This window comes from Paroedura picta, chromosome 5, assembly GCF_049243985.1.
Source record: "Paroedura picta isolate Pp20150507F chromosome 5, Ppicta_v3.0, whole genome shotgun sequence".
Taxonomy (NCBI): Eukaryota; Metazoa; Chordata; class Lepidosauria; order Squamata; family Gekkonidae; genus Paroedura; species Paroedura picta.
The window spans coordinates 58,548,672-58,573,103 of NC_135373.1; the positions used below are offsets into that span (position 1 = coordinate 58,548,672).

Below are 24,432 nucleotides of genomic sequence, written 5' to 3' on the forward strand. Positions count from 1 at the left end.
CAGACTGACAGTAGCCCTCCAGGATCTCAGGCAGAGATCTTTCACATCACCTACTTCTTGATCCTTGGATTGAAATTGGGACCTTCTGCATGCCAAACAGATGCTCTTCAACTGAGCACATTGTTACTTATCTGCTTGAGTGAAGGGCTGTTCTTGAAAACATTATAAAAGAAACATGAAGATTTCTGAATATTACATACCTTTTTCCTCTCTTTACTTATTCTACTTTACTTATTCTAATTAAGAAATGTACCTGTCGTAGCCTAGCCTAGCCTAGCCTAGCCTATCAACTTCATGTAACTCGTTTAGCATTCCACTATTAACCTGTGTTCCATCTAACTTGGGCAAAAATGTATAGATTATAAGGATGTATAATTATGAATGCATGTGTGTGTCTATCATACATTCAGCTACTCTAGAAAACCATGTGTTTTTTTCAGAATAATCTCCAGAGTGCTCCATTATGATAACCTTTGAATCACTCTTGATAGCTTTGATTTGTTCCCTTGGAACTATTTGGAAAAGCTGACTTAATTTTTTTTGTTATGAGTGTTGTTGAGTGTACTCAGTTCTCGGAGGCCAGAATTATTTGACGAGGTCTTCTCAGGATTTTGAAATTGGAAACATCACTAGTGATAAGGTATAATACCTTGTATGCTGTGTCAGTATATAGGTGAGGTACAAATAGGTAGGTAAGTAGATATTTATACTTTCTGTTTCAATATAAGTACTACATACCTTCTGCTTTCTTCTCTCCTTGGTAAATATTATTCTTTTACTTGAAAGATTTAAAAGAAAAAATATTTTTTTTGGAAATGTAATATATTTATATAAATAAAATGATTGTGGTTTAATATGGAATAATAATGATTTCCCAGAAAAGCTATTTGAAATTACATGCTAAACCCTCATTCATTATATGCCAAGTTATTAGTTAGGATTATCCTGCACAAATCCACTGAGTGCATAAACTCTAAAATGTACTGCACTCCAAAGAATTAAACAATTCGAACAACTGACCAGTATAGAATTGCTCACTCGGAACAATACCACTAAAATGTTACAGGAAATAAATGGCTGTTATGTATGTTTTCTGGCAACTCTTGTCCGCTTCTGTCACAACAGGTCAAAGGAATGAGAAAGTCATGAACTAAATCTATGAACTAAAATCTATCTGTTGGAATAATAATATTGCAGCATCTCTACCATTGTTCAGATATCAGTATTCCATAACATAAATAACCCTGAACCTTGAAGACTTAATTAACTCAAAATGGGTGGGGGGGGGGGGGCTTTTGACAGCCTGCAGTTAATGCAGCACAGTAGATAGAGTTCTGACTTTTTTTACTAGGAAGAACTATATCCAAATCCTCACACTGGGAATTCATGATTGGATCTCCCATGTATGGAGATATTTCTAATTTAAATCATTCACAGGGTTAGGGTAAGCGGCACTCATTTCCCTCTATGTTGCTTTTTTAAAATCTTAAGAAATATGTATATGTTTTCTCCAGCAGAACACACAGCAGTTGGGGGATAGGAAAGACATTTAAATCATGAAACTAACTGGGGAAATAGTTAAGACTCCAGAGAATCTTAAAGTAGTGTGCTCCACATACACTACCATGAAGTACAAACAACCAGATAGGAAATCCTTGGAAACCCAGTGCAGGATCTCTCAGCATGTCTTCATATTCAGGACTTAGTTATTAAGCCAGTGATCAATTTCTTTCCATAATAGTTTACACATCAGTCTACTACATATTTGCCCCTTTTATAAATAAGACAGAGTTTGTGGGAGAGTCTAATTTTTATAACAACATTGAATCCTGCTTCCCTTTCTCTCTCTCTCTCTCTCTCCCCCCCCCCCCCCCATGTTCCATCACAAAAGCATTTTCTTCCAGTCTGGCTCCAGCACCAGAAGCAGCCACACTGAGGAGAAAAACTCCTAAAAATATCTCCTTTTTGTGTGTGGAAGAAGTATGCTTTTGAGGGTATATGAAACTCCAGTCAAGACAAAAACAGGCAGAGAAAAATACCTCAGAAGGCAATCTTGAGTAGGCCTGTAACTTTCACCCCAGTTATGTGAACCCCCACAGTAGTCAGTACCCCGATCTAGGTTTTTCCACCTCAGTGAGAACTAGGCCTTAAAAATGCTAATATGGTCCCACAGACAGAGTATTGGGAGACACTGATTTATTTCCTTTTTGTGCCATAGGTTCAGTTCCTCAGTTGAAGCAGGTCACTCTCCCTCATAACTCCAACTGTGAAACAGAAATAATGATTTTCTTTAATTCTACAGGATTTCTTAAATAAGTTCTGTAACAAATGTGTAGATCCACATCTTCTATACAAAATCAGGTATGGTGGTTTGATTCCCCCATCCCTCCCCCCTTCAGGCAGACATTAAAATGGACAACCCCCTACTGTAAGGTGACCAGATTGTCCCACTTTTGGAGGGACATATGGGGGCACGTGGCAAATTGTACTTATTTTAAAATTAAAAAATATATATTACAATACTATTTTTGCGTTCTATGTGTTCTATGAAAATTTTTGTTGCTCCATATAGACCAAATTTTTAATCAAGAACCCCCCCCCCCCCAGTCAATGGCGTCCCGCTTTACCAGTGTTAAAATCTGGTCACCTTACCCTATCGCTTGGCTGAGAAAAGCCATCCCACCCTTCCTACTTCTTAATCAAATGTTAAAATTTAAAAGGATAGGAGACCTGACAGGGGAAGAAAACTGGCAAGTCTTAAATCCTACTATTGCAGAGTTTGGCTGAAGGTTCAGCCTTCCTGCTGCCACCGGCCATGGCTTTGTCCTGGCAACTGTGTGACTATTTTTGCTTCACTCACCGAGAGCCGCCAACCCAGTTCATATTCCCTCTCCAGGCAATACCCTACTCAGGCTAGTGAAAGAGCAGCTCTCACAGACGGAATACTCTTAAGGTCTGATTCTGAACCTGAGGTGAAAACTCTCCATCCACAAAACGCAAAAGTTGCCAAGGGAAAATGCCAGCTGAGCTCTAGGAGCTGTTACAGCACTTCTTATGGTCTTTCCCTGACACTCTCTGATTGTTAAGTTCTTTCTCAGTGTAAGATATTTGCTTCAACAGCTAAATAAGCAAATTACAGAGACAATGCTAGAATTAAATTGTCTCGAGCAACTGATTCAAAGGGGCTGCATGAGTTCACACATCCTGGCCAGATTTCTTTTCCTATGTAGATATTTATGCCATGCTTCAGGTGTGGTTTACGGATTTGCGGGGCCAATACCACAAGAGCCAGTTTAAGGATTCACTGAGCCCTAGCAGAATATAATTGTAGCAGGAGCAGCCAGACTGGGGGCGAAGGGGCCCCCCACAGTGGAAAGAGGTGTCACTCTGAGTGTCCTTAAAGAAGGAAAAGTGGGTGGGAGGAGAGAGGCTACTACTCTGACCCATGAGGGGGGAAGGCACCATGTGGACCCCCTGGAAGTGCAAGGTCCGTAGCACATGCTATATATGGATAAATCAACCTCGCCCTGCTTTGCTCTCCAATGCGGTCCCAGCATGCAATGTAATTCTTTTTCCCCCACGCCAATGCCATTTTTAAATCCTCACAACAAGCCTGTAAGGTAGGTTCTGTTAGGCTCAGAGAGTTCTTAGCCCGAGGTGAATTTCTTTCACATGTGATGTGTTGCTCTTTCTGTTTTCCAGACACACGGAGATTAATTTATGTATTTACTTTATATACTTGCCTTTCTCCCAAGCAATTGGGATTCCAGATGGGTAACAGATTAACATCCCAATCCTGAACGGTTTGTCAATGTGTTTAAAAGAATGTAACTCTACACAGGATTGCATTGTATAAACCATATAAAACACAGGCTGTTTTAAACAGCCAGCCAAAGCCTTGTGTGTAAATAAGAGGGCAAGCATAGTATAGTGTACTGTTAGTGTGGCAAATTATTTGAGAGAACCAAGGTTTGAACTTCCATTCAATCCCAGTTTGTTCCTAACCTATCTCACAGGTTGTTTGTACTAAGAATAAAATGGGGAATTACTCCAGCATTGGAGTAAAATGATCAGCTCAACAATCCCCAGAGATGGGATTTGTGGGTCAGGTTTTTGTTGTTGTTGTTGTTGTTATTATTTCATGGCTCAGTCATTTTAGTTTGGTCCTTGGAGTTCTAAATGCATCTGTTTTGTCCAGGTTGCCAAGGGCTATGACGTTCTCTGGTTCCCAGGGACTGGGCTGAGTGTCCTCTAAGGTAATAGAAATTAAGCCTACATTGTATATTTTTTTCAGGTCTCTTGATGCTGACAATTTTTAACTCAGTTTTTAGAAAAGAAGGAACACTTTTTAACTTCAGGGTTGCACACTCAACATCACTTCATGGAGATTACTTAATACCTTTACATTGCAACATCATATTCATAGTATGACTTACTAACTGCTTTAGTATTTGTGAATCTGGAACCAGAAGGCTGTTCCTCCCAGTTAAGCAAGGAATTGATTGTGCATGTATGGTGTTGAATATTGGCTACTGAATGACCGACTTTCTCTCATGCTCTCATAATCAGCTGTACTGCTTATATGGTAAAGAATCTCTCTGCTGTCTCTCCCTGGCAACGCTGTGCCTCTCATGTTTCTCATTACCCTTGGGGTCTCATTTAAGATGTATCTGCAGATGAGCCCAGAGCCCTTATTTAAAAATGGTATATATAAATTCATGGTTATTTTTTATGGCTGCTGTGAGCATCAAATGGGGCTCGAGTGGTAATGATAAATAAAGCAGAGCACATAATAAATTCACCCTATTTCATTCTGTATCTTTTGACCACATTAACAAGCCTTTAAGACATACACACAAACTTTTCTGCTGTTTTTAAAACCCAGTCTGGGAAATAACTTTTGACAATCCAGCCTAATTATCCTCCTACCTTTCTAGTGTTTAGTAGTCTAAAACGAGAGGAGCCAGGTGTCGGGGCATTCTGCTATCCAGTCTACTTGGATTTAGAAAATTGTTATGCCTACTTCCACATATGACAGTTGGTTGTGGTTATTTAGTGGTATAAGAAAGTCCATCTCATCATGTGGTCAGTCTGGACTTCATAGACATAGCTGACTCTTGTCAGATAGGCTAATTTGATCTTAAACTGTTGAACTTAGGCAGATTGTAAGTGGGTGGGCAGATTGTGTCTGAGTTTGGCTCTTGTGGCCCTTTCTTGTATGCCCAGGGAAATGCTGATTACCACTCTGGGGTCAGAATGTGAATTTCCTCCAGATCAAACTGGCCAGAGATTCTTGGTTTTTTTTGGGGGGGGGCATCATCTGGACATGCAATTGGGTGGGCAGGCAGTTCTGAATTTCTTGCATTCTGCAGGGGGTTGGACTAGATGGCCCTAGAGGTCCCTTCCAACTCTATGATTCTATGATTCTATTGCAGGATGAATAGGAAAGGCAAATTTACACATACAGCAAGTATCTCTCTGTCTTGTGGGGAGAATCAACAATAGCCTGGTGTACTTTTTGATGTTGGCATTGTGAAACTATTGCAAAACATGGAATTGTAATATTAGAGTTGTTTTCAAAATAATTAATTGGCAGCCTGATCCTATGCATTTACACTCAGAAAAAGCTCCCCTAAATTTAATTCTAGGACAACAGATGTGTGTCTTACACTGTTGCAGCAAAAAATAACTTAAAGATCTTCTGGAACCTTAAATATTAACATGTTTATTATGGTATGAGCTTTCATGACAAAGTAGAGTTGCCAACAACCTGGAGACAAAATATATCACTCCCCTTAATAGAGACTTGTTATGATGTTACTTACAAGGTAATGTTATCTTCTGGGTAGGGGTGGAACCATCCTGACACACAAAGAATACACAGACACATATTGAATTTTGTTTGGCATGATTCAGGCTACAGCTTTTATTGTTATACAAATGAACATAGGCAAACCAAATGTGAGGGGGCAGACCCTCAAAACCACTCCTCCCCAGCAGGCCACAGTCCCCTGGAGAGGAGAACCCACCAGCAGGCCTGCCCACGGGGTCCAAGCGACATGTCTGTCAAGCTTCCCCTCTCCATCAGGCCTGCCGGACTGCCAGGAAGTGAAGTCAAGGAGAAACCCACAGGCATCAGCCTCTATTGGGATCCTCTTTGGCCACCTCGCCATGTGCTGCCGCTCCCTTGGCTCCCAGGCCACATCCCTAGTGCCCCTCCCCCACACGAGTATGAACACACACCTCTTTCCTGTTGTTAGATCCACTGCAAATTCAAAATACAGCCTACACTTCTTTTGGGGCAATTGTGCAGTAGCCATATTTTAGTCTGGAACCTAATATATTTGTGAAAGTCATTTATAAAAGCCATTTTGGGTGCACATTGGAGAGAAAGACAGATGGGGAAAGGGAATGGAAAGCAATGGAAACAATGGGAAATCCCATGGCAGCAAGCAGGAGAAGGCTTTTCCAGCCTACCAAAGATGGAAGCTTTTGCTGAAAGGCTGCCAACCCTGGATTAAGAAATTCTTGGAGATCTGGGAAGTCTGAGGAGGGAAAGGAGCTCATCAGGAATATGATCCCATCCAGATCACTTTTCGAAGCTGTAGTTGTCTCAGCAAGCTAAGCAGGGTTGGTTCCGGTCAGCACTGGGATGAGAAACCACCAAGCAACTCCAGGGTCACCCCTACCGAGCGTCAGGCAATAGCAAGCCACCTTTGAACATCTCTCGCTAGGAAAACACAGCCAAAGCAGGAAGAGTCAGACTGCTGCTTCCCTACTGCCCTCAAATTTCTCACTGCCCCCTGGATCCTTCTACCACCTCCGGGAGCGGGTCATGCCGCTCACTTTGGGAACTCCTATCCTAGGCCATGTAGACTGTCAAAAGCCAGAGCCAAAGGGCTTCTCCTGAATCTTGTCACACCCTCTCCTGCCTCGTCTACAGGAGCTCACTTCCAGCCTACTGGGTGTTGTGGAGTTGGAACCACCTCTGCTCTTTTCTACTTCCTGTATCTGGTTTCTCTGTCTGGGGCTGTTCTTATCACCACCTCTTCTAGCTGATTCCCTACTACAGTCTCCTGTGGCTGCTCTTGTGCTGCTGCAAATGCTGCAGTCTCCCCTGCTGTGCTGGGCTTTAGGGGAGGCTGCAGGAGGTCTCTGGCGCTGCTGGCCCTGGCTGTCAGCTCTTGCAGGGCTGTTCTTATTGTACCTTCCAACTGAGTCAGTAAATGCAAGGGTGGGGTACCACCTTAGAGTTGCCAACTCTGAGTTGGGAGGTACCTGGAGATTTGTGGGATGGAGCCTGGGGAGGGCAAGGTTTTGAGAGAGGGGGATTTCAGCAGGGTATAATGCCACAGAGTCCCTCCTCCATAGCAGCCATTTTCTCCAGGGAAATGGGTCTTGGATGTCTGGAAATCAATTTTAATAGTGGGACATGTCCAGCTGCCACCTGGAGGATGGCAACTCTATGCTGCCTCTGGGCAGCCAGACTACAAATGAGATCTAGCATGGCATTGGTAGGACTAGAATCCTGAATGGCCCAGGTTCAAATCCTCACACTGCCATGTAAACTTGCTGGGTGACTTTGTGTCAATCTCACTCAGCTAAACTATCTCACAGGATTATAACTGAGAGGAAAAGACACTTTGGGCCCCATTTGGAGAGGAAAGTGGATTGCAGCCACATGCCTGCTGGCTAATACAATCATACAGTGCGTGAGATGGAGTTATAAGGATCTGCATCTAACTCCTTGGCACTTTGGGCAAGGATTTATATTCCAGCTGTAGAGCGGGGGGAGGGGGGTGACTTCATTGCATCAGAAATATTTCAGAGTTGGATTGGGCCCAATGTAGAAAACAAGAGCAAAAATTTGGCATTGTTGATTTAAACAAAATCTTTGGTTTCATAATTCTGTTAAATTTGACACAGTGTGGAAGATAATCTGTAGCAAAAGGCAGCCAAGGCTTTCTTTCATACTTCTACTTAAGAAAGAGTAAATGCCTTAAAGTGGACCTGTCTTGGGGTAGCCAACTCCAGGCTGAGAAATTCCTGGACATTCGGGGGTGGAGCCTGGAGATGATGGGGTTTGGAGAGGGGAAGGACCTCAGAGGGGTCTAATGTAAGGTGACCAGATTGTCCCACTTTTGGAGGGACATCTGGGGGCGCCTGGCAAATTGTACTTAGGTTGCAAGTAAAATATATATTACAATACTATTTCTGCATTCTATGCATTCTATGAAACTTTTTGTTGCTCCATATAGACCAAATTTTTAATCGAGACCCCCCCCCCCCAGTCAATGGTGTCCCGCTTTACCAATGTTAAAATCTGGTCACCTTAGTCTAATGTTATGGTGTCCACCTTTCAAAGCAACAATTTTCTCAGGCAGCAACAGCGGGGGCGGGGGCGGATTGACCTTCCAGGATCACTCTTCCTCCTGCTACCCCAGCCCAGCCACAAAGGAGACCAAAGGCAAGGCAAATTCCTTCCCCAGATGCAAAGGAAATGCCTATGCTTTCTGCACCACAGCAGAGGATCCTTGGTCTGTAAACTGCAATTTACATGGGAAACAAACCAGCCTTGTCAACTCAGACATACAGTTGCTGCTATAACCCTAGGCAGGCAAAGTACAGCTCGCACATTTTCCATCGGGTTAGGGACGGGAGGTATTTGTAGATGAGTACATACCTCCATAATGGCAAGCAGAGATGTTATAGGGGAGAAGTGGGGTCTGTGGTGCAGAGGGTGGCAGTCAGCAACAATCAGGGTCCCCAGACCGTCACCGAGATGACTGCAGTATTCAGCTAAAATAGTCCCATTAGAGGTGGGGTGCCAGCTCCAGTCCCATTAGAGGTGGGGTGCCAAGCTCCTGGAGGCTTGATGAGATAGAGTGGGCAGGGCATGCCCTAGACTTGGGAGGAAAAGGTGGCAGCAGTGACCTGATCAACAGGGGCACAAAGATCACAGGGCATTAACAGAACTGTGAAGGACAGTCCGTTTCTGCAGGAGAAGCAGGCAGCGACAGGTGTCCTGTGTTGATGGGTAATGTTAAGTATATCTCCCAGATGGTGGAAAGACTAGACGAGCAGCAGAAGGCCCTTTTGAAGTGGCCAGAAGTGTGATCCTGATGTCCTTCAAAGGTGTCCTGGGTGCTGCCAGTTCCACCGTGAGAAGTTATTTATCCAACAGGGGGGGGGAGAGATGGGAGGCTTCCTCTGTGGGCCTAGTCAAGATCTTGAGAGGAGAAGGAGGAGGAGGAGTTGTTTTTTCTACCCTGCTTGTGCTAGCTAAAGCACCTTCCTCTCCCCACAATGTCGACACCATGTGAGGTAGGTGGGGCTACAAGAGCTCAAGGAGAACTGTAACTGTCCCAAGGTCAGCCAGCTGGCTGCCTGTGGAGGAATGGGGAATCAAACCCAGTTCTCCAGATTAGAGTCCACTAGGCTTTAACCCCCCCTTCAAGGATCGCTGCCTTGTTGTGGCAAGGGGGCTTGCGTAGTTCAGTGAAGCTATGAGCTATGCCGTGCAGGGCCACCCAAGACGGACAGGTCATAGCTGAGAGCTCTGACAAAAGGTGATCCACTGGAGAAGGCAATGGCAAACCACTCCAGTATCTTTGCCATGAAAACTCTATGGACAGTTCCAATAGGCATAACGATATGACGCTGGAAGATGAGCCCCTCAGGTCGGAAGGTGTCCAATATGCTACTGGGGATGAGCAGACGGCTAGTACGAGTAGCGCCAGAATGAATGAAGCGGCTGGGCCAAAGCCGAAAGGACGCTCAGTTGTGGAAGTAACTGGTGGCGAAAAGACAGTCCGATGCTGTAAAGATTTTTATTCCATAGGAACCTGGAACGTCAGATCCATGAATCAAGGCAAGCTGGACGTGGTTAAACAAGAAATGAGAAGACTGAACATCGACATTTTAGGAATCAGTGAACTAAAATGGACAGGAATGGGTGAATTTAATTCAGATGACCATCAGGTATACTACTGTGGACAAGAATCTCGCAGAAGAAATGGAGTAGCATTCATAATCAATAAGAGAGTAGGAAAAGCAGTCTTGGGATACAATCCCCAAAATGACAGAATGATCTCAGTTCGAATCCAAGGCAAACCATTCAACATCACAGTGATCCAGGTCTACGCCCCAACCACTGCTGCTGAAGAGGATGAAGTTGATCAGTTCTATGAAGCCCTACAACACCTTCTAGAAGCAACGCCCAAAAATGATGTGCTTATCATCGTGGGGGATTGGAATGCTAAAGTAGGAAGCCAAAAGATAACCGGGATAACAGGCAAGTTTGGCCTTGGAGTACAAAATGAAGCAGGGCACAGGCTGGTAGAATTTTGTCAAGAGAATACAATGGTCATAGCAAACACTCTTTTCCAGCAACCCAAGAGACGACTCTACACATGGACATCACCAGACGGTCAACACAGAAATCAGATTGACTATGTGCTCTGCAGCCAAAGATGGAAAAGTTCTATCCAGTCAATAAAAACAAGACCAGGAGCTGATTGTGGTTCAGATCATGAGCTTCTTGTTGCAAAATTTAGGCTTAAATTGAAGAAAGTAGGGAAAAGCACTAGGCCACTCAGGTATGAACTAAATCATATCCCTGACGAATACACAGTGGAGGTGACAAATAGATTTAAGGAATTAGATCTGATAGACAGAGTGCCTGAAGAACTATGGACGGAGGTTCGCAACATTGTACAAGAGGTAGCAACTAAAACCATCCCAAAGAAAAAGAAATGCAAGAAATCAAAAGAAATCAAATGGCTGTCTGAGGAAGCTTTACAAATAGCTAAGGAGAGAAGGGAAGTGAAAGGCAAGGGAGAAAGAGAAAGATACACCCAATTGAATGCAGAATTCCAGAGAAAAGCTAGAAGAGATAAGAATGCCTTCTTAAATGAACAGTGCAAACAAATAGAAGAAAACAATAGAATGGGGAGGACCAGAGATCTTTTCAAGAAAATTGGAGATATGAAGAGAACGTTTCATGCAAAGATGGGTATGATAAGGGACCAAAATGGTAGGGACCTCACAGAAGCAGAAGAGATCAAACAAAGGTGGCAAAATTATACAGAAGAACTATACAAGAGCGAGCTTAACATCCCTGATGACCACAATGGGGTAGTTACTGACCTGGAGCCAGACATCCTGGAATGTGAAGTCAAATGGGCCTTAGGAAGTCTGAGCAACAATAAAGCTAGTGGTAGTGACAGCATTCCAGTTGAACTATTCAAAATCTTAAAGGACGATGCAGTAAAAGTGCTACACTCAATATGCCAGCAAATTTGGAAAACTCAACAATGGCCACAGGATTGGAAAAGGTCAGTTTACATTCCAATCCCAAAGAAGGGCAATGCCAAAGAATGTTCAAACTACCGCACCATCGCACTAATTTCTCATGCTAGCAAAGTTATGCTCAAAATCCTACAAGCTAGGCTCCAGCAATATGTGGACCGAGAACTTCCAGAAGTACAGGCAGGATTTCGAAGAGGCAGAGGAACTAGAGATCAAATTGCCAACATACGCTGGATCATGGAGAAAGCTAGGGAGTACCAGAAGAACGTCTACTTCTGCTTCATTGACTATGCTAAAGCCTTTGATTGTGTGGAGCACAACAAATTGTGGCAAGTTCTTAAAGAGATGGGAATACCAGAGCATCTTATTTGTCTCTTGAGAAATTTATATGCAGGTCAAGAAGCAACAGTGAGAACTGAACATGGAATCACTGACTGGTTCAAAATTGAGAAAGGAGTTCGGCAAGGCTGTATACTGTCGCCTTGCCTATTTAACTTGTATGCAGAGCACATCATGAGAAATGCGGGATTAGAGGAGTCACAAATTGGGATCAAGATTGCAGGGAGAAATATCAACAACCTCAGATATGCAGATGATACCACTCTAATGGCAGAAAGTGAAGAGGAACTAAAGAGCCTGTTGATGCGGGTGAAGGAGGAGAGTGCCAAAGTTGGCTTGAAACTCAACATCAAGAAAACAAAGATCATGGCATCCGGCCCTCTCAATTCCTGGCAAATAGAAGGGGAAGAAATGGAGATAGTGACAGGTTTTATTTTCCTGGGCTCCAAGATCACTGCAGATGGGGACTGCAGCAAAGAAATTAAAAGACGCTTGCTCCTGGGGAGGAAAGCTATGGCAAATCTAGACAGCATCCTAAAAAGCAGAGACATCACCCTGCCAACAAAAGTGCGTTTAGTCAAGGCTATGGTCTTCCCAGTTGCAATGTATGGCTGCGAAAGTTGGACCATAAGGAAGGCCGAGCGTCAAAGAATTGAGGCTTTTGAACTCTGGTGCTGGAGAAGACTCTTGCGAGTCCCTTGGACTGCAAGGCGAACAAACCAGTCAGTCCTAGAGGAGATCAGCCCTGACTGCTCTTTAGAAGGCCAGATCCTGAAGATGAAACTCAAATATTTTGGCCACCTCATGAGAAGGAAGGACTCCCTGGAGAAGAGCCTAATGCTGGGAGAGATCGAGGGCAAAAGAAGAAGGGGACGACAGAGAATGAGGTGGATGGATGGAGTCACTGAAGCAGTAGGTGCAAACTTAAATGGACTCCGGGGAATGGTAGAGGACAGGAAGGCCTGGAGGATCATTGTCCATGGGGTCGCGATGGGTCGGACACGACTTCGCACATAACAACAACAACAAGGCTTTAACCACCACACCCTGCTGATTCTCACTCCACGCTGGTTCTCCCAATGCCTTGTAGAGAAACTCCACCATCAGGTATCCCAGCAGCCAAACCATCACCCTCAGCCAATACCACCTTCAGCAACACCATTCTCACTCACTGTTCCCACCTGGTGGCAGGTGGGAACAGATCCAGCACTCACTTGGGTGACTGTAGCAATGCACTTACACAGCTGAGCCTGCCAGTGGTCTGTCCTATGTCATCTTTTGCTGTCAAAGCGAGAGAATTTTGATTGCCTAGAAAAGGGGGCCCTTTATCCTATTTGACTGCTACTTGGCAGGCAGGGCCCCTTCACTAAATGATATACGCCCTGAAGATTTTGTCTAAATGGGATGGAAAACAAGTCACAGCCTAACTGTGTGTGTTTTGCATTGAAACAACAGGAAAATGAAAATGAATGGATGTAATAATGTAAGAAATGAAAACAACTGTGGGTTTATAAATATGAAATGAAGATGAGAAAAATGCCAGCCCTGAGAAGCAATTAAGGCAGGGATATTCTTGCACACACTAGTCAGAGTTAGAGAAAGCATGCAGCCTTTAAATCTGCACAAAACACACACACACACGTTTGGTATGCAGCCCACAAAGGCCCAAAGCCTGCAAATAATTGGATATTGCTTTTTCATTCTCCCTTCAGCACAGTCGATACAACACAAAAGGATAGAAGGAAGTGGGAGCAATGATTCATCTTGCCTGAAACAGCTGTCATCTGTTCTGGCTGACACAAGCTCTCCAGGTTCTCTGCTTCAAAGACTAACCAGCCCCACGGGTGAACTGGAGACATGAGAGCACAACCAAGGATCTTTTAATACATGGATTGAGTTCTTCCACTGAGCCTGTGTCCTTTCCAGATGGGCTCATCATTTGTCTACTCAACCAAGAGCTGCAACTAACTCGGTCGTTATATTTTTCAGCTCCAGGGCCGACTTGGTGATAGCATGAGACTAAGAAACCAGCACAGGATATGGCAGTCATGTGACCAGAAGAGGGAGAGCTAGCCTTGTGAGAGGAGACTAGACAGCAAAGCAAGAGTGCTTGGGACAGAAAGCCCAAACCAAGTAGCAGGAGGTTACAGGAGAAGAAAAAAAAGCCAGAGCCATGGAGAAATCCTTTGCACTGCTTAGTGACCTTGCTTTCCTATCCTGCTGCTCACTGGAGGCTGAAAAACACTTCCGTGGCCATCCTGGCACATTCTGGAAGTTACGGCACAAAGGTGTTGTTAGAATAGTTTGATATGTTTGCACATGTGTACGCACACCTTAACTAAAGAAGTAAAGGTAAAGGTATCCCCTGTGCAAGCACCGAGTCATGTCTGACCCTTGGGGTGATGCCCTCCAGCGTTTTCATGGCAAACTCAATACGGGGTGGTTTGCCAGTGCCTTCCCCGGTCATTACTGTTTACCCCCCAGCAAGCTGGGTACTCATTTTCCCGACCTCAGAAGGATGGAAGGCTGAGTCAACCTTGAATCGGCTGCTGGAATTGAACTCCCAGCCTCATGGGCAGAGCAGCTTTCAGACTGCGTGTCTGCTGCCTTACCACTCTGTGGCACAAGAGGCTCTAACTAAAGAAGTAGGGAACACCATTTCATAAGCTGCAATGTCTCCCTGTCTCATCATTGCTGTGAAGAAAAGTTGCCTCCCATATCAGAGTCTAGGCTTCTCTTCCCCCATCAAGTGACTGCCCACCACCAGGCCCCAACCCCCCTCAGAACCAGAATAGCATCTGTGGGCCTTCCATTACTGTGTCTAGGCACATGAGCTGCTCAGACAGTCTCTAGACAGACAGGAGTCTCTTGTCACAAGAGAAAGCCCAGTTCTGCTTAGTGAACATATTGTGTGCACAGAGGCATTAACTTGCAGGTACCAGGATGTTTTAAAGCAGTACTTAACATCGATTACTGCATCCTTTGAAAGGTCCCATGCAAGACTGGTGACAAATGCAGATGGCATGTCTCACTGGTTACTGAATATTGTCAGATGTGTATTCCATTTTTGAGTTTTATTTTTTGTGAGTGCAGCAACTGATCTGTTTTCACTCTGTAGAAAACAGAAGGGCACTGTTGACCCAGAACAGCATGTATTGCATTGGAAGGTGTGCAAATAGATGATCCTAGAGGGTCAGTCTGATACAATTAAATCCTAATTTTGAGTGGCTCTGGGGCCAGAGGTGGTATGAGGGTTTATTACTGCTTCCTAGGTATGCATCCATAGTTGTTGATAAGGGGTTTTAGGTTGGGGGGAGCATTCTTGACTGACGTAAACAAACAAAGAAGTGCCCCCACTCAAGGCCCAAGAGGGAAGCATCACTGTCAGGGATGGGCTGTCAATCATTGATGATGCACTAAACTGGAAGGAGCTGGGAGCCATAGGTGACAGCTGGTGGTGATCTATTGTGATCTCCTTGGGGCCTGTTGTTTGTAGTGGACTATTTCTGGGTACTGGTCTGAACTCACTCCAATCTCAAGAATGCTTCATAGAAATCCTTTGGGTGTTTCTCCCTGGTCAAGAATTGGGAGCAAAGGTGGTTGTGAGGTGATGCTTGAGTACAGCCAGTGCATTCAGGGTGATTGCTGGAAGCAGGCTGAGAGGTGTGGAAATCAGTGGGTTTGGGACCCAATGCAGTTCTTACGTGTCCATTGAACACATGCATAGTAGTTCCAAGAAAATGTTTCTGCTGTTTCTGCTGCCCAGGCTCGAGCAGAATATCACTGGTTCACTCCCCAGGATTTTAAAATAAAAGGACCGGACCCTAGGGGATAGGGAAAACCTCGATGTCCTGGAGAGTTGGCTGCATGTCCCAACAGAGATCTGCTAAAGCAGCTTCGTATTTGCCTCTGTTTTGAGAAGGACGGCGAGGCAAAGGATGTGCTTAAGGTCTCCGGGTGAGCCCCGGCGCCCTCCGACTCTCCGGACCCGGCAGCCGGGGAGGGGGAAGACCCTCGCAGCCCGCGACGGTGGAGAGCAGCCGTGAGGGCGCCAGGCCAGACTGACCTTGAGAGACCGGCCGCCGCTTTCCTGCGTGTGCTGAGGCGCCCCCTGCGGATTTTGCCCGGGGGGCTCCTTCCGGCCGCGCGTCTAACCCTCCCTGCCGGAGGGCGCCTGGGGCTGGGGGGGGGGCTCGAGCGCCCCCCTCCCCCCACCGCGCGCCAGGCTCTCGCTTTCCCAGGGCTCGGCGGCCAATGGGCGGGCGAGGGGGCGGGGCTTGGTGCGGCGCTGGCGGCCGGCGGCCCGGCGGGCGGCAGCGGGGGATTATTGTGGCGCGGGGCGGCGCGCGGGGCATGGGCGGCGGGCGCCAGTGGAGGTGCTGCGTGTGTCGCCGGCCGGCCGGCTCGTCGGCGGGGCCGCGTGGATGTGTCGCCCGGGGCCTGGCCGAGGCCGCGCCGCGCCTTGAGCCGCTGCCGGCAGCCGTGCCCTGCCCTGCTGCGGGAAAATGACCCCGGTGCTGGAGGCGGCGGCCGGGCGCGAGCGATGGGGCCGGGCGAGCGCGGCCAGGAGGGCGGCGTGCCTGCTGGCGGCGGCGTACGGGCTGAAGCTCCTCTGCCCGCTGCTCTGCCGGCAGCTTCGGCGGGCGGGCGGCAAGCGGGACTTGCGGCAGCAGCAGCAGGAGCAAGAGCGGCAGCAGGAGCAGCGTCCGGGCGCCCAGGGCAGCGGCCGGGGCCGGCGGGCTGACGGAGGGGAGCGTGGCCGGGCGCAGGTGCCGCTGCAGGGCGCGGAGCTGGCGGCCGAGCGAGCGTCGCCGGCGGCCGATGCGGCATTTTTCCGGCAGCTGCTGGAACTCCGCAAGATCCTCTTGCCCAGGCTGGCGAGCCGCGACTCGGGCTGGCTGTGCCTCCACTCGGCGGCCCTGGTCTCGCGGACCTTCCTGTCCATCTACGTGGCCGGCCTGGACGGCAAGATCGTCAAGAGCATCGTGGAGAAGAAGCCGCGCAGCTTCGCGCTCAAGCTGATCAAGTGGCTGCTCATCGCCATCCCGGCCACCTTCGTCAACAGCGCCATCCGCTACCTGGAGTGCAAGCTGGCCCTGGCCTTCCGCACCCGCCTGGTGGATCACGCCTACCGCACCTACTTCGCCGACCAGACCTACTACAAGGTGATCAACATGGACGGCCGCTTGGCCAACCCGGACCAGTCGCTCACCGAGGACATCATGATGTTCTCCCAGTCGGTGGCTCATCTTTACTCCAACCTGACCAAGCCCATCCTCGACGTGCTGCTCACCTCCTACACCCTCATCCAGACGGCCCGGTCCCGGGGGGCCAGCCCCATCGGGCCCACCCTCTTGGCCGGCCTGGTGGTCTACGCCACTGCCAAGGTGCTGAAAGCCTGCTCCCCCAAGTTTGGCAAGCTGGTGGCCGAGGAGGCCCACAGGAAGGGTTACCTGCGCTATGTCCACGCGCGGATCATCGCCAATGTGGAGGAGATCGCCTTTTACAGAGGGCACAAGGTAAGGGGGCCAAAAAGACACTAGAGGAGAGGACCCGTGGGCTGCTCCAGGCTCTCTCGGATGCCGGAAATGATGCTCCCTTCCCTCCCCCATTCCCAAGAGATGGGAATCCTTCTCACACCCACACTGGTTTACATCATTGGCTTTAGGGAAGGGGCTTGCTGGAGGGAAGCACCATCAGAAGGTGGAGGGAGGCACCAGCATTTTTAGGGCAAGGGGATGGAAAAATGTTTACGTTCTAAGTTCCTGCTCATTCTGTTGGGTTTGTGTTCTCTTTTTTAGCGCTAGAAAAAGAGGTGAGAGTTCTTAGAGAAATCCGTCCAGGCTACAAAGGGTATAATGATCTCAGCTACCAATTGCATAGCCAGGGTTGCTCACAACAAACAGTCCTGCAATTGCATGTTATTTTCCCCATCCTCCTCTTCCCCCTACCAAATCCAGTCCTATGGGATTTTTGCTCTCGACCATCTGGATAGTGAAACCACAATAAAACCCCAGTTTTCTCCCATTTATCAAATGTAATATCCTTCCTAGACTCATCGTGCTTCTTCAGGCTGAGTTGCTAGCATGATTTCATTTTCATGCATTTCTTTTAGGACTTTTTGTAAATGTATAGGTTAAAAGAGAAGCATAATCTAGCAGTTACGCCTTTTAGCCTGAAGAAAACTTTGCTTGAATATGGGCAGCAACCACCCCAACCTTTGACATTGCTTTGAATGGTTTGGCAGAGATGCTGTCCATGCAGTCTCTTTAAATAGCCCAGGCTGAAGTGCCTTAACAACTGTAATTACATAAAATGAGCAATTCATTTCAAAGTCAAAGTTAAGGATATTATGTTGCATATATGGATTTGAAAGCTGCTTTTATTTAGGGAAGAATTGTTTGCATTAAAATATTTTTACCTTGTACTAATTACATTTTCATAAAAAGCTACTGGATGTAATTCTATTGAGAACTTTCCTGTGGAAGTGTCATTGTAAGAGCACATCAGCACTCTTGTGCAACTCTTTTCCACTGTGGCTTCCATGAGATTCTTTGGATTTCCTAGAAGCGAGTATCTGTCACTCTAAGCTAGGCTTTCTCAACCCGGGTTTTGTGATGGACCTGTAAGGGTTTCCTGAATGGGTGGGAGTGAATTTTTTATATATTTTTAAAGAATGGTTAAACATTTACTGGGTGATATGACCATATATGGCAATGTCAACCCCCTCCCCCCCACAATGGCCTGGATGAGGTGGGAAGGGGATGGGTGGCATCTTCACAACTATTCTTCCCAGGCGTATTCTGCACGATTGTGTCACTTCTGGGGTTTCTCCGTGGTAAAAAAGTTGAGAAAGGCTGCTCTAAGAACTGAAGCTAAGCTACCAATGGGCAGGTGTATTTCCCACTAAGCTGCTGCCAATCGGTGCTTAGTAATTTTTATATTTAGTTATAAATCACTTTATTTATACCCTGCCTTTCTCTTCAATGGGAAACTAAAGAACTGTCTCCTCTCCTCCCATTTCTTTTCACAAAAGCCTTGTCAAATAATGTAGGCTGAGAAAGAGAATGTGTGGCCCAAGGTCATTGAGGAAGCTTCCATGGGATTTAAACTTGGGCCACTTGGATCTTGTTTTGAAACTCTTGCCCCTACATCACCTATTACACTCATTCAGTGTTAGTTGCCTGTTACAGAAAGAGCAAATTAGCGTGCTCCTGTGGAACTGCAGACTAGAGTATGCTGCCTCTTGGATGTGTCTGTTAAAATGCCTCCTAAACCTTGGCACTGTATGGGTGATTGTGACCGAAGCACTGCCTCCTGGCATAACTTTTTCTCATAGGCTTCCTGGGAGATAGCCCTGCTTGTTGTACAGTGATGTGATCATACCATATAAGCAAAAAAGATTACATTCCAGCCTATGCTTTGAATCTACAGACTCACAGGACTACCCTTCTGAAACCTGACTAAAATATAACTCTTCTAAGTGTTTTGCAACCCTTAGCTCAGTCATCTTCCACTATCTCTGTGAAGCTGTCTGCAAGACAAGAAGTGAAAGTGAGGCGTTGTGTCTTGCCCAATGGGCTTTTCCGTTTCCTACGTTTAAGTGTGGCAATTTAAAAGCTATGTGGGTGTCTGACAGTCTGTCCATTTGGCAATGCTCAGATCTGCAGGTTGCCATTGTGAGTGGCATCCAAAGTGACCCAGAGCAGAACTGTGAGTGATCTACTGTTTCTCTCATTCAGCTTTCCGCATCTTGTACTGCCTCTTCCCACTTTGCGGGAGGGAAGATGTCATTTCCAGACCTCTCAAACGGGGGCTGTTGATTTTACTGGAACTATACATTATAAGCCAGCTGAGATTCCAAGGATGCAATTTGGGAGGAAGTCCCTTTGAACATAGCGAGGCTTACTTGTGTGTAAACATGCATAAGCTTATACTGAGAGAGACAATTTAAAGAAATTCAGCTGTTTTGTGTGGATACAAGCCCTATTGCCAGTCATTTAGTTTTGTTAGGCATTTCTGTTTCAGTTGCCTGTGTCTCTATATGTACCCTTTTATGTCAGCATGTCCATTTTCATACTGTTTTCTTACTGTAGGTAGAAATGAACCAACTCCAGAAAAGTTACAAAGCTCTGGCCGATCAAATGAACCTCATTCTCTCCAAGCGTTTATGGTACATCATGCTTGAACAGTTCCTGATGAAATATGTCTGGAGTAGTAGTGGTTTGATTATGGTGGCTGTACCTATCATCACAGCAACGGGATTTGCAGATGGCGGTAATGACATTTATTTAATTTGAGATACTTGTGTGACAGTTTTATTGTGGATTGTCTTAGATGTCGGAGGAAGAAACTTGACAATGCCCAAGGGCTAAAACTGTATGCTCCAGTAGTTCTGCTAGATACAAGTCTAGAGGATAATAAAACAGTAAATCAGGAGTTATCTAAACTACAGATTACACAGTCTTCCTGCTTTGATGTGGTACTGTGAAACAAATTCCCTTAGGGCCCAACTACATGTTACGATTTTTTTGTAAGTCCAATTGGAGTTCCCTAGACTTAGTTTACTGCCCCTGCAGTCATGCTGCAGCTGTGGGGAAAGGCAGTCCAAAAATAATGATGTACAATGCCTTCTATAGTTTGTACTAGAATGCAAAGTGTACTAGAATGTAATAGTTTATATTTTTAAAATCACCAGGAACCCAGTTCTACTTGGAACTGCAGTGTGGGAGACAGAAGGATTCCAACCTTTTCCTCCTTTAAATATAAAAAATGGCCCTGATTCCAAAGAGTTTTAACTGTGAAGCCCTAAGAGCTGTGTCCTTGTTAATCTGCTAAAGCCAGAGTATGTAGAGTGCAAACCTAAGTAGGTTTACTCAGCTCTGTTCCATAAGGTTTACTTCCATGAAAGTGTTCTTAGGGCTATGCTGCTTTTTTGTGTTGGATCAAAGCAAATAAATTTGGGGGGTTCCCAGCATAAAACAGTCATAAAAGGTTTATTTTATTTTAAAGTAATTGGTTTAAAAAAATTACATTAAAAAGGGAGACAACTTTGTTTTAAACAGCACAAGAATAAAGATTCCTGTTGGGGAGGGACTTGCCTTGAGAAATTTTTGTATACCAATGATAACAATATTTTTTTAATGTAAAGTGCCTTGTATAGTTTATGGAAGCTCATATATGTACTTTGTGCAGCCTGAGACTTCAGGAAGTTATCTGGGCTAGACCATGAGTTTCTGGCTGAGCAATCCTAGCTCAGCCACCTCTATCTGGGCATCCTAAGCAGAGTTACAACCTTGGAAGCTCATTGAGTTTGAAAGGTGTAACTCTGCACTGTAAATATGCTTAGAAGATGCATCTCAGGAAGTAAGAACTATCTCACGTCGCTGTAAGCCAAAGAGTTTGATTTCTTTTCACGCACAAGAGATTAATAGTGATCCATGCTGAGAAAGAACATGACATCAACAGTTTGGGACAGTAAGAAGTGCTATGACTAGAATGTCATTTGCTTTTTTGTTACAAATTGTTTTCAGGAAATTTCAACACATCCAATCACACTTTTGGGTTGTTGCTGCTGGAGCACAATCTGGAGACCATCTCTATAATATCCACAATTGTATGAGCAAGCATTATGTGGGAATTAGGTGATCCTACGCTGGTTGACATATTCTGTGATTACAGCAGTTGGGACAGTAGCCATTTGAATCATGAAAATTGAAATCAGCTGGATCCAGGAATGCCAACTGGATCCATGAATCCCCAGTTCGTTTATGTGAGTGTATCCCCAAAGACTGCTATCATATGAAACATAGAATGACTGTGTGACTTGGGCTTTCATCAGAGGCCAAATTGCAGGCATTGTTTGGTAAGATAACATTAAAGGTGAAGGTAAAGTTATCCCCTGTGCAAGCACCAAGTCATGTCTGACCCTTGGGGTGACGCCCTCTAGCGTTTTCATGGCAGACTCAATACGGGATGGTTTGCCATTCCCTTCCCCAGTCATTACCGTTTTACCCCCCAGCAAGCTGGGAACTCATTTTCCTGACCTCGGAAGGATCGAAGGCTGAGTCAACCTTGAGCTGGCTGCTGGGATCGAACTCCTAGCCTCATGAACAGAGCTTCAGACAGCATGTCGGTTGCCTTACCACCCTGCGCCACAAGAGGCTCTAAGATAACATTATTATGTCTAATTTTATATCTATATATACATCTGTCTATCTTATTATTATTAATTCCATTTGTATGACCGCTGCTCTCGGAGAACTGGCTTGTGGTGATTTACAATATTTCAGATACAAATCAATACATTAAAACCATTAAAATTTCCCATTAAACCTTCCCCAAACAATAATGCACAATGATGGTGATATAATAAATAACAACTGTTCCCACACAGGCCCATTGGGTGAGCAAAAAAGGCAAACAGATGGATAACTGGGCATAAGATGGAATAATCTGAGGAACTGGGACAGTCTAGTACTGGCCTTTGCCCCCAGTGGTCAGATCTATCAGGGGGCTATAGAGATATAGATCTATGTATAGATATCATCAGGGAGCTAGAACAACCCCAAAATAATAGAAGCAATTTTGTTTCTTAAAGAAGCAGATTCTTGGTGTTCCACTGAGATCTTGTGATAATGCATTGTGAGATCTCAGTGGCCATTTTGGGGGTTGCTAGGCAACCTGCAGTCAGCATTGCTATGGATTCCAAACCTTAGTTGGTGTCAGCATGGGGAAGCTTATGAGAGACAGACTTAATAACAGAACAGATAGGAAGAAGAAAACGTAAAACTGGAGAGGAGGAAGAAAAGCTAAAAAAGGAAAACTGAAATTCTGGGGGTAAATGAGTCAGAGATAGCAGAAGCTTCCAGGAGGAGAAACAGAATAGATAAATTGATGGGTGGCTAGAAGAGAAGGGAAGGGGAGAGGTTATGGACACTATTGGGGAGAGGAATAGGGCAATGACACTCCCCCCTTTCCAGTTTTCACAGGTTCTTTACTTGTAAGGTTCTGTGTGATGTCCAAAGTAGCATTACTATATACAGTTGTCAGATATATAAACGTTCTCTACGTACAAGCTAGCTATGACAATGACAGATTGGTATTTTTCAAATGTGTAGACTAGGATGAGGAGAGATTTTAGTTATCAAAGTATATGTGAGAGGGAGCGTTGACCCTTGCTTGTGACTGTCTGCTTGCAATCCTCTCCTAGCCATTTTTCTTCTAGCCAGGCTTACTTTCAGCCTTGGAGACCTAATAGGTAGAAATACATTCAGAAAAAAGGCTATATGAGTGGGAAGCAGCAGGTGAAGGAAGCATTCAGCACCCATTCCCTTGGCAGCTTTGTTGATTGAAATAGCTCCCACCCACTTGGACATGTTGATGCAACCCGAGTTTGAGCAGACAGGTCTGTCTCCTCTCTTCTTCCTGCTTTACTGATCAACTTATACAATCTCATGTCACATTCAAGTAGAGAGCTAGTACAAACCAGAGCAAAGAGCTTTAAATGACTCAGTGGCCTGTCCATGCAAATATAGCAATCAAACCTTGAGTATGTGTAAGGAAAAGACCAGTCCGTCAAATCTTCCTGAGTATTTTATTATTATTAACATGCACTTCTCCATAACAAGGCTTTCTGAGCAGTTTGCAATCAAATGTAGTATGACAACCCACTGTGCCCTTTGATTATTGTACATGGTGGGGGGAGGTCATTAGACCCTTGGGGACAGCATTGGAGACAAACTGGGATTCTGTAATGGGAGGAGACCAGCAGAAATTTCTTCCTCCTCAGCTGAAGATGTAAATTCCATGAGTCCCTGAAGAAACAAGTTGAATGGCTGAAAGATCTTTCTGGATGCCACCTAGCGTTGGAATCTTTGCCATACTGTGTGCTATGGTATGACAGAGAGAGCGGGAGACTAGAATGGGATAGATGCCATTCAACCTGATGCCATTCAACCTGTAGAGGCTTCTGAAAGCATGCCAGATTGGATCCAACAGAGCTTTTCCACCAACACAAAGACTTCTGCCTGAAGAGGAAGACTTTGCAGCTCTCCTTTGTGGGGCTCCCCAAATCACGTGCTTGGAGGGTCCCCTCTACAGGAACAGATTTTAGAGGACATTTTGGGCTGCCATGGGAAGGGATATGCTGTGAATTTTCCACTCCATGGGTAGAAGTCCTTCTAATTGCATAATATAATCTTTTCCCTAGGATAAAACAGGGGATGGGCCAGCTCCGTTACATGTGTGGGGAACTCCATACTAATTCATTTAAGCGGAGAAGTAGACGAAATAGCTAAGAGTGAGTGCAAGAAAGAAACAAGCCTAAGTATAAAAAATGCTTACCCAATGGCATATTTGTGTTAACATCAAATTAAACACTTTTGAATTTTCTCAGTCCTGTGAACTCAGCTCTAGAAAGCTTCTTTTTTAAAATATTTATTTGTTCAATTTATATACTGCCTGCCTGACAAGCCAGCTTGTGCCAAAATCATACTTCATTCATTTTTAAGGTGCCAGAAGCCCCGTGGTTATTTTTGCTTAGAACTCTGTTTTCTGCTTAAAAAGAAGCAACCACAGCGGTTATCTCTAGAAATCCAGAGGTAAAACGGTTGACCCTGATCCATGCATACTTCAGTTGTATAGCCTGATCACAGAACTCATCTGAGCTCTGTAGCACTGTCTGGAGGCCTACAGCTCCACCCATAGCCTCTAATTTGCACATGATTACTTGTGTGCAACCAAAGCTAGTTTTGGGTAGCTGTGTGTTGGGTCCTACCACTC

At 45.4% G+C, this 24,432-nt stretch overlaps 2 protein-coding genes and 1 long non-coding RNA gene across 5 annotated transcripts in view; 2 read left to right on the top strand and 1 right to left on the bottom strand.

The window, feature by feature from the left end:
* The window catches only part of REDIC1 (regulator of DNA class I crossover intermediates 1), a 22,504-nt gene extending 19,507 nt beyond the window's left edge, over positions 1–2,997 (bottom strand). The window contains exons 1-2 of one of the 3 annotated variants that reach the window (XM_077338197.1): positions 2,861–2,997; positions 739–778 (exon numbers count right to left, since the gene is read on the bottom strand). In XM_077338197.1, coding sequence (XP_077194312.1) covers positions 739–778; positions 2,861–2,883 — 63 coding nt within the window. In that variant the 5' untranslated portion in view covers positions 2,884–2,997. Of the gene's footprint in view, positions 1–738; positions 779–2,730; positions 2,802–2,860 lie in introns of those variants that run through there. The other 2 variants (XM_077338199.1, XM_077338198.1) reach the window with 2 other exon arrangements.
* LOC143837841 (uncharacterized) lies at positions 2,191–13,963 on the top strand. The gene is made up of 3 exons (XR_013231106.1): positions 2,191–2,361; positions 4,199–4,256; positions 13,639–13,963. It is a non-coding gene; the product is annotated as an uncharacterized LOC143837841 (long non-coding RNA).
* A 2,026-nt stretch (positions 13,964–15,989) lies between these two features.
* Positions 15,990–24,432, top strand: part of ABCD2 (ATP binding cassette subfamily D member 2) — a 41,301-nt gene continuing 32,858 nt past the window's right edge. The window contains exons 1-2 of the mRNA XM_077338201.1: positions 15,990–17,168; positions 19,746–19,926. Coding sequence (XP_077194316.1) covers positions 16,155–17,168; positions 19,746–19,926 — 1,195 coding nt within the window. The 5' untranslated portion in view covers positions 15,990–16,154. The remainder of the gene's footprint in view (positions 17,169–19,745; positions 19,927–24,432) is intronic.